This window comes from Stegostoma tigrinum, chromosome 15, assembly GCF_030684315.1.
Source record: "Stegostoma tigrinum isolate sSteTig4 chromosome 15, sSteTig4.hap1, whole genome shotgun sequence".
Lineage (NCBI taxonomy): Eukaryota > Metazoa > Chordata > Chondrichthyes > Orectolobiformes > Stegostomatidae > Stegostoma > Stegostoma tigrinum.
The window spans coordinates 69,842,667-69,857,349 of record NC_081368.1 but is presented as its reverse complement, the minus strand read 5'-3'; the positions used below and the strand labels follow the sequence as shown (position 1 = coordinate 69,857,349).

Below are 14,683 nucleotides of genomic sequence, written 5' to 3'. Positions count from 1 at the left end.
AGTCCTTCAACTACAGATCTCCACAGACACATAAGGATACACACGCACAGACAGACAGGCTGAGGCAGATAGGCAGGCACAGGCACATTCCACATTCACAGGGACACACACAGGCAAGTACATGCTTGCACGTGGAGACGGGTATGCACTCACGTGCAAGCACACAGGGATAGGCACACATACGCAGTCAAAAACACAGGTGTGTGCGTGTACACAGAAGCAGACACATGCACGCGCACACCAGCATGCGCACAGACACACAGGCAGGCACATGGACAGGCAGGCACATGGACAAGCATGCGCACGCACACGCAGACACACAGGCAGGCACATGGACAAGCATGCGCATGCACATGCAGACACACACACAGGCAGGCACAGGTACAGACTCCCAGATGTATACAGGCACAAACACATGCACATGCGCGCGCACTCATGCACAGATGAGCACTCACATAGATATACATACGCCCACAGACAGACGCACAGGGACACACGCACAAACAGGCAGGGACAGGTTTGTGCACAGTCACATGCACACACACAGTGGCAGGGACAGACATGTGCACAAAAGACACAGGCAGGTACAAAGTTGTACACATCAGTTCTTATTTTTTATTCATTTGTGGGATGTGGGCGTCACTGGCTGACCAGCATTTCTTGCCCATCCCTAGTTGCCCTATGAGAAGGTGGTGGTGAACTGCCTTTTTAAACTGCTGCAGCCCTCCTGATGTGAGTTGACCCATAATGCTATTAGGGAGGTAGTTGCTGCTCATTCTTGTTGTAGTGTGTGCTACAAGTACTGTTGGCACCATGAGTGTTTAAGGAACAGTTTTCTGAGCTAAGCAATTTCTTAACAGTAGCAGAGCTAACAGTTGGACAGGTTGCAGGGCAGAGCTTCCTGCTATCCTGGGCATATTGCCATGAAAGCCTTTACGTGCACTCGGGTGGATAGACACACCCTGGGTTTAAAGTCTAATCTTAAGATGTCACCTTGCCAGTGCAGCACTCCCTCACTATTACACTGGTTACGTTGGCCTGGATTTTGAGCTGAAGCTGCTGACATGAACTCTGTGTCAGAGGTCACAAGTCAGCATTACCCACTGAACCATCGCTGACACCAGGCTCCAAAATCTTTGAAAAGATGTGATGGAGAATGATTCTTGGGAAGTACTTTCTCCTGTCAGGAAGTTGTCAACACTGCACTCCCCCAACAGTGTGTATTGGTACAAATGTTGGTGTCCTCTCAGTTGTGAGGTGCAAGATTATCCACAGTACAAACTGGAATGTTCCTGTCTCTGGGTCGAGTAGTGGCGGACTGGATAAATTCATGTACTGCACTGTGACGCACAGGAGAGGGAGTGAACAATTCACTATGGCAACAGTGGTGTGTTAGTGCAGTTTGAGTCCCGCTGCTGGACAGCAGGAACAAAACCAACAGGTATTCATGCCAGAGACATTCCTATAGTTGAAGGGTTTGGCTTGTAAACTAGAAGTTAACACTGACCCTTCTGAGGACAAGAGGGTCTGTTTTCCACATCATCTGTAACCCTCTGCTCTGTCTTCCTTTAGTGGAAGCAATGACAAGGACAACAAAAATGCCAAACCTATCGAGTGGTCCTTCACCACAGTCCGAAAGAAACCGGACCCAAAGAAACTGCAGAATGGAACAGTAAGTAACCAAGAGTTTTCCACAGTGGCTACTCCTACCTCTTCCTTTCTTCAAACTTCCTGTGAAACAGGGTGGTTTAGTTTATGGAAGTAGAATAGGCTGGCTGACTAGGTTTGGGGGAACAACAGGATTCTGCCAAGCGCTAAGCCATGTGTCCATCAGTTTTTTATTTAATTCGTTCACAGAATAAGGGCGTCACTGGCTAGGCCAGCATTTATTGCCTGTCCCTAATTGCCCAGAGGGCAGTTAAGAGTCAACCGCATTGATGTGGGTCTAGAGTCACATGTGGGCCAGACTAGGTAAGGACGTTAGTGAACCCAATGGGTTTTCCAAACAATCCACAGTGGTTTTGTAGTCATCATTACACTCTTAATTTCAGATTTTTTCAATTGAGTTTCACTCCTGCAGTGGCAGGATTTGAACCCAAGTCCCCAGAACATTACCTTGGTCTCTTGGTTAAGACCATAAGACATAGGAGTGGAAATAAGTCCATTCGGCCATTTAAATCATGGCTGATGGGCATTTCAACTCCATGTCTCTGCACTCTGCCCATGGCCCTTGATTCCTTGTGAGATCAAGAATTTGTCGATCTCTCTCTCTCTGCCTTGAAGGCATCCAATGTCCCGGCCTCCACTGCACTCCGTGGCAATGCGTTCCACAATCCAGTGATAATGCCACAAGGCCATTATCCCCCTGTCTAAGCAACTGGTGAATCTAATCTGTTTACTACAGGGAAGACAGCAACCAACATGCTTGCAGCAAGCCCCACTAACTCAAATGGGATTACAATCAGCAAACCTGAGTTAGCAATGTTCCTTGAGCGATGAATACTGGTTGGGAGGCTAGGACAAAGTCCTCTGTTGTTCTGTAAATAGTGAGGTGGATCTCGCTTCCAAGAGAACATCCCATTTGAAAGATAGCGCTGTCACCAGGGATTTTGTGCTCTGGATTTTGGAGAGAGAAACACGAATGCCAAATTTCATGCTCGATAGTACATGAAGTGTGAAAGGGATTATGGAAACAGAGACAACTTTTGCTCTGCATTCATGGTTCAAAAATTACATAACAGATGAAATAGGAGCAGGAGTAGGCAGTGTGGCCTGTCGAGCCTGCTCCAATATTCAGGAAGATCATAGATAACTTTTGCGTGGACTCAGCTCCACTTATCTGCCTGCTCACCATAACCCTTAATCCAATTACTATTCAAAAATCTGTCTAGCTTCGCCATAAAGACATTCAACAAGGCAGCCCCGACTGCTTTGCTGGGCAGGGAATTCAACAAATTCATAATTGTTTGGGCGAAGAAGATCCATCTCAACTCAATCTGCTCCCGTTTGGGCAGCAAGGTGGCTTAATGGTTAGCACTGCAGCCTCACAGCGCCAGGACCCGGGTTCAATTCCAGCCTCAGATAACTGTCTGTGCAGAGTTTGCACATTCTCCGCGTGAGTTTGCACATTTTCCGCGTGTCTGCGTGGGTTTCCTCCGGGTGCTCCAGTTTCCTCCGACAGTCCAAAGATGTGCAGGCTAGGTGGATTGCCCATGCTAAATTGCCCATAGTGTTCAGGGGTGTGTGGGTTATAGGGGGATAGGTCTGGGTGAGATGCTCCAAGGGGCGGTGTGGACTTGTTGGGCCGAAGGGCCTGTTTCCACACTGTGGGGAATCTAATCTAATTTACTTTGAGCCCTAGTTCTAGTTTCACCCGCCAATGGAAACAACCTCCCTGCTTCTATCTTATCTATACTTTTCATAATTGGATATCTTTCCATAAGATTTCACCCAAACCCCCACCCCCACACCGCATTCTTCTAAATTCCATGCTGGTCCAACTTAGGTGCTGCCACCAGGCATTTTCTGCTGATATAAGCAATTGTTAACATTTGGTGTTCTTCCACTGTCTAGGACCAAGATGTCAAGACGTTATCAGCATGCTTGTCAACTGTGATTGCTCCTCTCTTTGCTGAGGTGAGTCAAATGTGCCACCTCCTGTTCAGGGTGCCTGATTTGTTTTGTGAGAGAACGTACTCTGACCTGAACTAAAGCCCACACCCCTTTCTCCACCCAGCTTAAGGAACAGGAAAGAGGCAATGCAGAGAAAACTGGAGCAATAAGTGAACTTGAGAAAAGCATTAACATGGTGGAAGCAAGCTGCCCAGGCATCACAGAGAAGATGATAAAGAAGTTAATAGACAGGTTTCAAAGGTCAGTACCTCTAGGGAGATGGTTAAAATACTAACCCTGTATTTGCTAATGATGTGCTATTATTGTGTTGAATAGATAATTTTATTCAGAAGACTCACAACACCAGGTTATAGACCAGCAGGGTTTATTTGAAATCACAAGCTTTCAGAGCGCTGGTCCATTCATCTGGTGAAGTTTCCTTCACTCCACTTCACGAAGGAGCAGTGCCGCAAAAACCTATGCTTTCAACTAAACCTGTTGGACTATGAACTGGTGTCACGTGATTTCTAACTTTGTTCATCCCAGTCCAATACCAACACCACCACATCATTGGTAATTCATTGAGATACTTAGTGAGCTGCAGTGGTATGTATTTGTCTGTATTATCTAATAATTTAAAACATGAATAATTCCATGTGATTTACAGGTAGACAGGGTAGTGAAGAAGGCAATTAGTTCAATTGCCTTTATTGGTCAGTGCATTGCGTGTATGATTTGGGATTTCATATTGCAGTTGTACAGGACATTGGTTAGACTACGTTTGGAATACTGCATTTAGTCTGGTCTCCCTGCTATAGGAACGATGATGTGAAACTTGAAATGGTTCGGAAAAGATTTACAAGGATGTTGCTGGAGTTGGAGGGTTTGAACTACAGGGACAGACTTAATGGGCCGGGCTACTTTCCCTTGAGCGTTGGAGGCTGAGAGGTGACCTTGTAGAGGTCTATAAAATCGTAGGATGAATAGTCAAAGTCTTTTCCTCCATGTAGGGGTTTCCAAAACTAGACAGCATAGATTTAAGGTGAGAAGCAAAAGATTTAGAAGGGACTTGAGGGCCATTGTTTTATGCAGAGGGTGGTGCTTCATTGGAATGAGCTGTCAGAGGAAGTGGTCGAGGCTCGTATAAACACAACATTTAAAAGGCATCTGGATGGATAATATAAATGGGGGAAGGGTTTAGAGGAATATGGGCCAAATGTTGGTATATGGGACTAGATTAATTTAGGATATCTGGTTGGCAAAGGGCCTGTTTCTGTGCTGTACATCAGTATGTTTTTATATGAGTCATTATCTCACTGAGGCAGTAATATTTTAGAATTAGTTCCCAGCTTCTGAAATAGTCTTTGAGTCAAACTCAGTTACCACCTCCAGCACTATAACTGCGTACTCCATCTCCAGCCCCTTACACATGTTCACAACTTGCACTGACAACTCTCCCTTAGCGCATAGTGCCTTGGGATGTCTATATTCCCTCTCCAACCCTATCAGTTCAAGCACTGGCTCACCAAGATTAAAGTCTCATACTTTTGTGTTAAACTTTGACACTGCGGCAGATCACCTTTACGTGTCTCTCCTTGCTGAAGGCACCATATCAATGCAAATAGTGTTATTATTATGCAGGTTAAAAACAGCAAGAAGATGTCTCACTGTATCTCAATAATAGGATTCTCTTTGTTCCGTGTTCACTTTGCCTGACTTGGCCAGATCTTGTAAACACGATGAATGCAAAATCTCCTCTGCATCAACAAGTCACACCACAGCTGAGTGGTTAGGGATTCCCCCGTTGAATAAATAACATTTCAGAGGGGGAGAAAGTAAAAATAGTCACTTCCTACTGTTAGTTTTTTCTGCTCCGGTGCCAGGAATATTCAAGTCAATCTTTTGTCAGCAGTAGTCAGATTCCAGTGTCTTCTTTTTTGGGAAACTCCTTTTTGCACTAGTTCAGTTTCATGGCCTCAGCACAGAACACCAAGAGTGGTAAACTGCCGGTTTAACGGCAGCACAACACATTGTGCGCTTTGAGATAATACCCACGTCCTCACAAATGATCAGATTTTCCATGTTAATAGGAGCAATGCCATAGAGGATCGGTGCACAGAAATAAAAGAATGTTATTTTCGACCTCTAGAAATGAATGGTAATCAATTTCATCAATAAGCAATGTTTCCCATTAGTTGGCTGGGTTCATATTCAAACTGAATATTTTCTGCTGTTTGACTCCTGAAACCTGGTTGATGCATCTCAACATCTGTTGCCTGAAATACCCATGATCTGCTTACCACTCTGGCATTTTTCTGTTCAAACCTCACTCCAAGCAGTTGAGCTTCCGGGGCAGTACAGGGGAAGTGCCGTTGTCAGAGGTACTCACTTCCTGATGAGATGTTAACCCGAGGCTTTGCCTGCTCTCTTGGGTAGATGCAAAAGACCCTGTAGCACCATTTAAAGAGCAGCATTCACATTCTCCTTGGTGCCTTTCTCTATTGTCTAACTTCACGAGAGATGATGATCTGATCATTATATCAATTCTGGTTGTTGTGAGCAAAGCTGTTGCCTCACTTCCTATATGACCACAGTGTCTACACTTTAAAAGTAATGTATTGTCTGTGATCTACTTTAATCTGTCTTGAAAGGCACAATATTGATAAACCTCTGTCTTTGCTGTTGCAATTATTTATAGTGATTGGTTGATTGACAATTCTGAGTGACATCCAGATGGGTACATGATTGGTGGGAAGGGTTTAGAGGTGTATGGGCCAAATGCTGGCAAATGGCGCCAGATTAATTTACGATATCTGGTTGGCATGGAAGAAGCAGACCGAAGGATCTATTTCTGTGCTGTACATCTATATGACGCTATAACATTATTGAAAGGCGAGTTTTCCCCTACAGTGCTCTTTGTGGATCCCAGGGACCCCAGGATCTCAATGGTGCCTCAGAACCGCCCACTTGGCCATTCCAAGTGCTGGACAGGCCCATTGAGTTAGAATGCCAAGTGTTCCGATGCTGTTGACTCCTGTAAGGAATACTGGATGACTTGTTTCTCGTTCTCATTTCTGATCATTATTTTTATCCGTAGTTTATTCCCAGGCAATGAGGTAAAAACAATGATGGGAAAAATATGAGAAGCCAACCCGATGAGGAATATGTAATTTGTAGCTCATGACCTTACAAGAGGAGTGTGTCTTTTGCACTAAGTGGTGATCCCACCGAATCGAGGGGTAGAACTGAACTGAGACTGTGGCCAAGTCTACCCAGCCAATGGGTGGGGGGGTGGGGGGGTGCAATGATGCAGTGGTATTGTCACAGAGGATACGGGTTCAAATCTCACTATGACTGATAGACAGCGAAAGTTGAATCATTGAAAATCCGAAATAAAAACTGACCTCCTAGTGACTGTGATCAGTGTCGATTGTTGTAAAATCTCATCTGGTTCACTTAATGCCCTGTAGGAAGGGGAAATCTGCCATTCTTTCCTGGTCTAGTCTACAGTGACTCCAGAGCCACAGTAACCTGGGTCCCACGTCACTACCCTCTGAAATGGCCTTAGCAAGCCACTCATGGCAAGGGGTAATTGAGGATGGGTAATGAATACTGTCCCAGCCAGGGGTGCCCACATTCCACAAATGAATAAAAATAATGTACGAGTGACCTTCTGTAATTGGTGGAGTTGGGCGAGCTCGTAAAACCTTACCTTGAGTCCTCACCCCACCTAAATCATCATCTCTGTCAGGTAATCCCCCTACTGCTGCTGTTTAGCCATCAAGGAGAGAGTCTGCAGTTCTCCAATTGTTTATTTTACTTTGGAAAATGGGAAACCTAACAATAAGGTGCTGCCACAGAATGAAGGGACTGATTGTAACCATGAATCACACAGCAGCTGGGTTCTATGACAGTGGGATTTTCACAATCTCATGACTTCTGCTCCCTTGGAGTGATCTTGTGCTTCATTCTTGTTTACTAGAAATTATAGACTGTGTGCAGATATCTGTAGAAACAGTTTTGTTCCGTCAGTGCCCACAAGAGGGAGAACTACTGGCTCCAACCTATCTGTCCATTTACTACTGCACTTAAGTCATGATCACAATCAGACGGAAACCAACAAAACTTTAAGCGCATGCCTGAAAGATTATTTTCTTTTAAATTCATGCTTGGGATGTGTAGTGTGTGTGTCACTGACAACAGCAATACTAAATTACTGGTTGCCCCACTTGCCTGGGAGTCAGCATATGACAAATTCAGAAGCAAGGAAAATGTCAATCACATTGAGTTTAGTAAAATTATAGCAATATACTGTGGACGCTGAAAATCCGAAACAAGGACACAAACTCAGCAGGTCAGGTAGCATATGTGGAGAGAGAAGCAGAGTTAGTGTTTCAACTCCAATATGTCTGTTCTTCAGAACTGAAAGGTGTTGGAAAATAGATTTTTTTTAAAAAATACTTTCGACAGAAGCAAGAAGGCAGATGATACCGAGGCCCAAATGACAAATAGGTAGCTAATGGTGGTGAACAAGAAATAGGATGTAAAATGGATGGTAAATTAAAATGTGAAAGGGAGAGAATTGGCTCTCTACTCAAAACAAAGTAAATAAGACATAACAAAGTGCGGAGCTGGATGAACACAGTAGGCCAAGCAGCATCTTAGGAGCACAAAAGCTGATGTTTCTGACCTACACCCTTCATCAGATAAGGGGAATGGGGCAAGGGTTCTGAAATAAATAGGGAGAGGGGGGGAGGCAGACCAAAGATGGATAGAGGAGAAGATAGGTGGGGAGATAGGTCAGTCTGGGGAAGACAGACAGGTCAAGGGGGCGGGATTAGGTTAGTAGATAGGAAATGGAGGTGCTGCTTGAGGTGGGAGGAGGGGATAGTTGAGAGGAAGAACAGGTTAGAGAGGTGGGGACGAGCTGGGCTGGTTTTGGGATGCATTGGGGGGAGGGGAGATTTTGAAGCTTGTGAAATCCATATTGATACCATTGGGCTGCAGGATCCCCAAGCCGAATATGAGTTGCTGTTCCTGTAACCTACGGGTGACATCATTATGGCACTGCAGGAGGCACAAGATGGACATATTGTCTAAATAAGCTGGTCAAGACTGTGAAGGTGAGAGAATGTAGGAAAAATGGACAGCAGCCATCATGAAGTCAGTGTCTGAAGTTATGCAATTCAATATTGATACCTTGAGGCTGTATAAAGTGTTTAAGTTTGAAATGAGGTGTAGTTCCTCAAGTTTGCATTCTGCTTCATTGGAACATTGTAGCTGGCTCACGACAGGAATGGGAGTAGGGCAGATTATTGAAATAGCTCTGAGTTTAGGACTGGAGTCACGTACCAGACAAATTTGGTAGGGACAGTAGGTTTCCTGCCTTAACAGGACTTTAGTGAACCAGCATTCACAACAGGCCAGCAGCAGTGACATAGTCACTTTTACTGCTCCTAGATTTGCACTTGAAGATTATTTTGAAAATTAGAAATTCTCTTAGTCAAAATGTAAACCTTCTTACCTTGGTTTGTTAGTCCACTGATATAATCATGACATTGTACCCAGAGTCAAGTGGAGCATTAAATGACAATAATGAACAACAGGACCATAAGAAATAGGAACAGGACTAGGCCATTTGGCCCATCACACCTGCCTTGCAATTTGTTAGGATCGTGTCTCATCTGACACTCCTCACGTCTACCTTTCTGGCTTTCCCCCATATTTGGGCATTGCTGGCTGGGTCAACATTTATTGTCCATCCTGAACAGAATGTTGATGAAGGTCAAGGAAAATAGAACAACTGCAAATTTTAAGGTGTCGGGCCACCCGCAACACAATTGGAGATGGAGATCCGGGAAACTGACTCAGCAGTAAAGAAGGAATGGGAATATAGTTCCAAGTCAAGAAGTGACATTGCAGTTTTATAAAACTTTGGTCAGGCCACACAAGAATATTGCATTCAGTTCTGGGCGTCACATTACAGGAAGGATGCAGAGGCTTTGAAGAGGGTGCAGAAGAGTTTTACCAGGATGCTGCCTGGATTGGACGTTATAACCTGTAAGGAAAGGCCAGATAAACTTGGGTTGTTTTCTCTGAAGTGGCAGAGCCAAGGGGAGACTTGATAGAAGTTCATAAAATTATGGGATGCATAGGTAGGGTTGATAATCAAAATTGTTTTCCAGAGTTGAAATGTCTAATACTAGACGGCATGCATTTAACACTAGAGAGGGAAGTTCAAAGGATATGTGAGAGGCAAGTTTTTTTTACACAGAGTGGTAGGAGTTTAGAATATGCTGCCAGGGATGGTGGTAGAGGTAGATACGATAGTGACATTTTAGGTACTTAAACATGAATATGCAAGAGGTGGTGAAATATGGACCAAGGGCAGGCAGAAGGGATTAGTTTAATTTGGCATCATGTTCACACAACATCGTGGGCTGAAAGGCCAGTTCCTGTGCTGTGTAGTTCTATGATCTGTGTTCCAAGTTAGGGTAACGTACGGCTTTAAACAATGAAGTAGTCTGAAGAAGCTTTGCAGGAACATTAATCAGACAATATCTCATGGAGATATTAGCACAAGCATGATCAAGGAGGTGGATTTAAGGTAAGCAATGAGTTAAAGCAGAGGAAAGAAGCAGAGATATTTAGGAAGGGAATCCTAAAATGTAAAGATCAGGAATCTGGAGGCTTGGGCACCAGTGCAGAGAAACTAAAAATCAGGAATGTGGAAGTGGCCAGAACTGGAGAAGCAGCAACATCTCTGAGAAGTGTCGGACTACATAGAGATAGCTAGGTGCGGAGGAATTTGGAAACGAAGCTGAAAATGTTACAGTCGGTGAACTGGGGATTGGTGTAGACGATTGAATCTTGGATGAGGGCAATAGGGGAATGAATCCTGATGCGAACTAGAAAGCAGACAGCAAAGTGTTGGGCAGCTTTTATAGAGAGACTGTTGTTCTGCATTAAATGCCACCTTTCCTTCTAATTTTATGATCTTTTGACTGTATTAGGTTTTCAGCGACTGATGCATCCTAAAGACATCACCCACCGATTTTGGATTCTTTTATCAGACTGAACTGTCCAAACTGAGCTCCGAATGACACCGCCAGAAATGGAACAGAGGTGTCTTCTCGCCTCCTTGCACCTTTATTCTCTCCCAAAACCTTCTGAACTCTTTGGAATTTTAAACAACGAGCTTTGTCAAAAAAAAAAACACCTGGTGAAGAAAAAGGAAGAAACTCCCAACTGACTTCAGGAAAGCCTGAAATAATTGATTTTTGTTTTAAACCGAGAAGTTTGTCATCCTGGTTGATTATTTAAGTAGAAATGTCAAACTCTAGTACTGACTTAAGTGCCATTCTTGATGGTGATGTGTGTTTAGGAAAATGTCAGGCATTGATTTTACATTAATACCCCACAAAACCCAATTGTAATTAGTTGTAACGCAGCTAGGTGCCTTTTAAAAATGAGGGGGTTTATTGTAGATTGGAGAAAGATGCCCATTAATCCGAAGAATGGTACAGATATTTCCTTTTTCCTCTTCTCCCAAAATGTCTTGTTTCTCTTCATGTGGGTCCAGTGGGAAAGTATAAATCATGCAAAAGAGGTATAATGATTAAGATCCCCCACTCTGTCACCTTGCCTCATGGCAAGACAAGCTTTGTGTGATATGAGTGTTTACTCCTAATCCAATCATCTTGACTATGGGTAAAATCAGTAGTTATCTTAAGCCGAGGACAACAGCTGGAGATTCCTGAGTTTTGGAATGTGTTCCCAACGTATTGACCCAATGTGCTGACAGCTCTTTATAACATCTTATAGTTCATTACTTGGTATCAGTTCACATATCCTGTTGAAGATTAAAGTAAATCTTTAATAGGAATGGAGCATTGCTGCAAAATAAAAAGACATTGTCAGAGCTTTCTTTTTTTTGGTTTGTACTTGTCAGGACAGACGCAAGATTCCCAAATTTCAAAGGGAACAACAATTTAGACAGTATGGGTAAAGAATGCTAATTGGTTGGAAGGTTGATTCTGATTGGCATTAATGGAGAATGTACTGTACAGTTATTGCAGTCCCTCCTCCCACATCCCCTTCACCCTTTCCCTCCTGCCTTTCTCTCCTCCTCCTTTCCCACACCATCCCTTCACTTCTCCTTCTCCCTGCTTTTCTCCCCATCCTCCCCACCTCTCTGCCCTCCATCTTTCCTTCCCACTGCCTCCAGTTCTCCTCTTTCCCCCCTCCTCCTCCTCCCCTCCACCCATTTTACTGTTCTTCCTCCTGGCCTCAAGATGCTTTTAATTTGAAAAGTGCACAAATACTATTGCTGCAAAGGGCAGGTCCTTGCAAAGGAATGTATCTGCCTTCTATTTAGCGTGAGTGCTGTACATTGCAAATCTGGCTGACGATCTTAAATTGCTTGTTCGTGTCTTTTGCACATTCCTGTGTTGTCTGGAAACAGAAAGGGCATGGTCCGGTCTTTGTTGCCTTTTTCTGCATTAACACCATGAGGGCAGGTTGAGTGATATTTCTCTGGTGCATTGGCTATGGAAATGCTTTGACCAGTCAACGTGCTGACCGATCAACATGGAAACCAATCTGGACGCTTTCCACATTTAGTGTAAATTGTTGCCTCCCTTTTTGAAACTTGGCATTCTTGCATTTGTCCTGATACGTGCAAGACCAGAAGCTGTGACAGTTTTGCCTTTCAGCAATGTTCGGAGCTCTGTATGGCCCGAGCAAATAACTTTGGGCATTATTCAGACGAAGCTGACATCTCTACTTCTGTGCCCGTGTTTTATGTGGCTGCACAGCTCATGTGCGGAAGCCAACTTCTTTTTACAGGATTCTGCAGTCTCTTTGGAACTGTCTTACATTCTGCCTCAAGAAAAGGCAAGAAATTCTATTTAAAACAGCAACATTATCACTTCCTTACAAAAGCAAAGCAAGTTACCCTTTCACTCGCTCCTTTCATACTTTTGGCCATACTTACTTGAACTTTAGGCCTCGAGTCCCTACAAAAATAGCCTCAAAATCAACCCCCGATTGAAGAATGGGATTGAAAGAGAGAGAGACAACACTGTGTTTGTATGTATTTCCTTGCCAATCATCCTGTTGCTCCACAGCAATGCTCTTCCCTATGCCCTCCCAAACAGCTAGATTTGAGGCTCGTGTAATGAAAGCTATTTTCTGTGCCTTCAAGAAGCACCACCCTCCCCAGTTGTCTCATTCTATAACTCGATTTTGCAATGCCTGCTTTGAAAGGGAGTGGCCTGCTCTGTGTCCCCTTAATGATGCAAGAAATCTGTTGAAAGTGGTCGTATGAAAAGGCACAGTGCAGGTAAAAGGCTACTTGCAGACTGTTCATCCCAGTGCATGAGAAGCAGGAGAGGCCAGTGGAAAACCAGAATTAACAGATTGTCCCATCATTCATGGCAGCGGGGGCGCATTGAGGGAGTTGATTGGTGGTCAAGAGGGGAGATGGGAGACAATTGCTGAGCAATCCATGACAAGTCAGGAAGGTATGTCCACAATATGAGCTTGGATGAGATTCGACATTTTTCTTCTGTGATCTTGTCAAGTACAGTAGCTGAGCTGCTTGCTGCTGCAGTCTTCCTTCACAGCAGAAGGAATGCAGTAAATTCTATGAAAATACCTTTTATCAAATCTCTATAAAGTATTAAGAAGTCCTCTTCTCTTCAGGTCCAGTCTCCGTGTTAACTTCACTTGCTCTCAGTATATTTGTAGACCCCTTGGAGGCAGTTGGTGGGGTGGGGGGGGGTGCAGTCACAGTTGTTTCTATCTGTTGTCAATTTGTAACACCACAGTTGTGCCCAACATCTTTTAAAAGTTCTTCAGAATGGCATCAGAATAAAAGGTCAGATGCCAGCTGAACACAGGTGACCAGTTGCTCTTGACATCCAGGAAGTGTTTGAGGCAGTCTATGTCTTTAGATGCAAAAAAAATTATTGGAAGCCAGTCAATCTCACTTGTTTGTAAAAATATGATGAAATATTTCCAATTCACTATGGATAGAGGAGGGCTGGCATACCAGTGATGTCTCCAAAATATTGGAAAATTGAAGGTCTCTTTATTGCCCCTCTCCCACGAGTTACTGTCCTTTGTCAGAACGCCCATCAACCAGCAAAATGGCTATCCCATTCAACAGAACTAAAAGAACAAAAGCACAGAATTGAAGTGTAAAGCCGCAGTCGAATATAAGGGGCTCTGTTCCGTTCTAAGTTCTCAGTGTGTGCTGAAATAATTTGGGAAGGATTTGCACTCCCCAAATTGGTGGATCTAGACAGGACTCCCAGGAATGGACAGGTCTAGCCTGAGAGAGAGAACTGCTTATGTATATATTTTGTTGCCAACCATCCCAGGATGTTTACACTTTCCTTCTGCCTCTTTAGTTCTGTTTTGTGTGCAGGACACAATGTAAAGATATACCATTGCCTCCTGCTTTTTTTTTTAAACCTGCTCTGTAAATTTTACCTTTGTGCAAAATTTCTGTTTTGATATACAAATATATATATATATAGTTCGCTTAGTCGTATTTTGCCAAATATTTCAACAAGTGATTGGTTTGTGCATGGTAATTAGGCAACATATCAATGGCAGAATAGAATTTAGATGCCACTCGAGTTCTGACGCACATCATTTCACACACTGAAGTTGGAGCCTGGCATAAATCACAGTTTGCCAAGTATTACACTTTAGCCAGTACCAGTTGCAATAATAATATTTACCCAGTAAAATCAAGCAACTGTTCATCCTGAAAGTGACAAATTCAGACCAATTTTTTTTCTAGGTTTAGACAGAAATTATCATTTTGGAGGTAATTTTGTAAAAGCTTTAATTAATATCTTGATTGAAAGCAATATTTTTGTAAGTGTGTATAAAAAAATGGTAGCGGTGTAAATATAGAAATATGTGAGGAGGGTTGAGTGATCTGTGTTTGCAAGATCTGTGACCATTAGTCTTGTAAATCTTATTTTGTAGATAACATTTGTTATTCTTAGTCATGGGTTTTGAATGGTTTTATGAATAAATATTTAAATGATCCTCA

General features: G+C 43.4%; 1 protein-coding gene across 1 annotated transcript in view; it reads left to right on the top strand.

Annotated features, from left to right (window-relative positions):
- Nucleotides 1-14,683, top strand: part of stk26 (serine/threonine protein kinase 26) — a 117,998-nt gene extending 103,315 nt beyond the window's left edge. The window contains exons 8-11 of the mRNA XM_048544478.2: nt 1,573-1,672; nt 3,574-3,636; nt 3,737-3,873; nt 10,626-14,683. Of these exons, the coding sequence (XP_048400435.1) occupies nt 1,573-1,672; nt 3,574-3,636; nt 3,737-3,873; nt 10,626-10,650 (325 nt within the window). The 3' untranslated portion in view covers nt 10,651-14,683. The remainder of the gene's footprint in view (nt 1-1,572; nt 1,673-3,573; nt 3,637-3,736; nt 3,874-10,625) is intronic.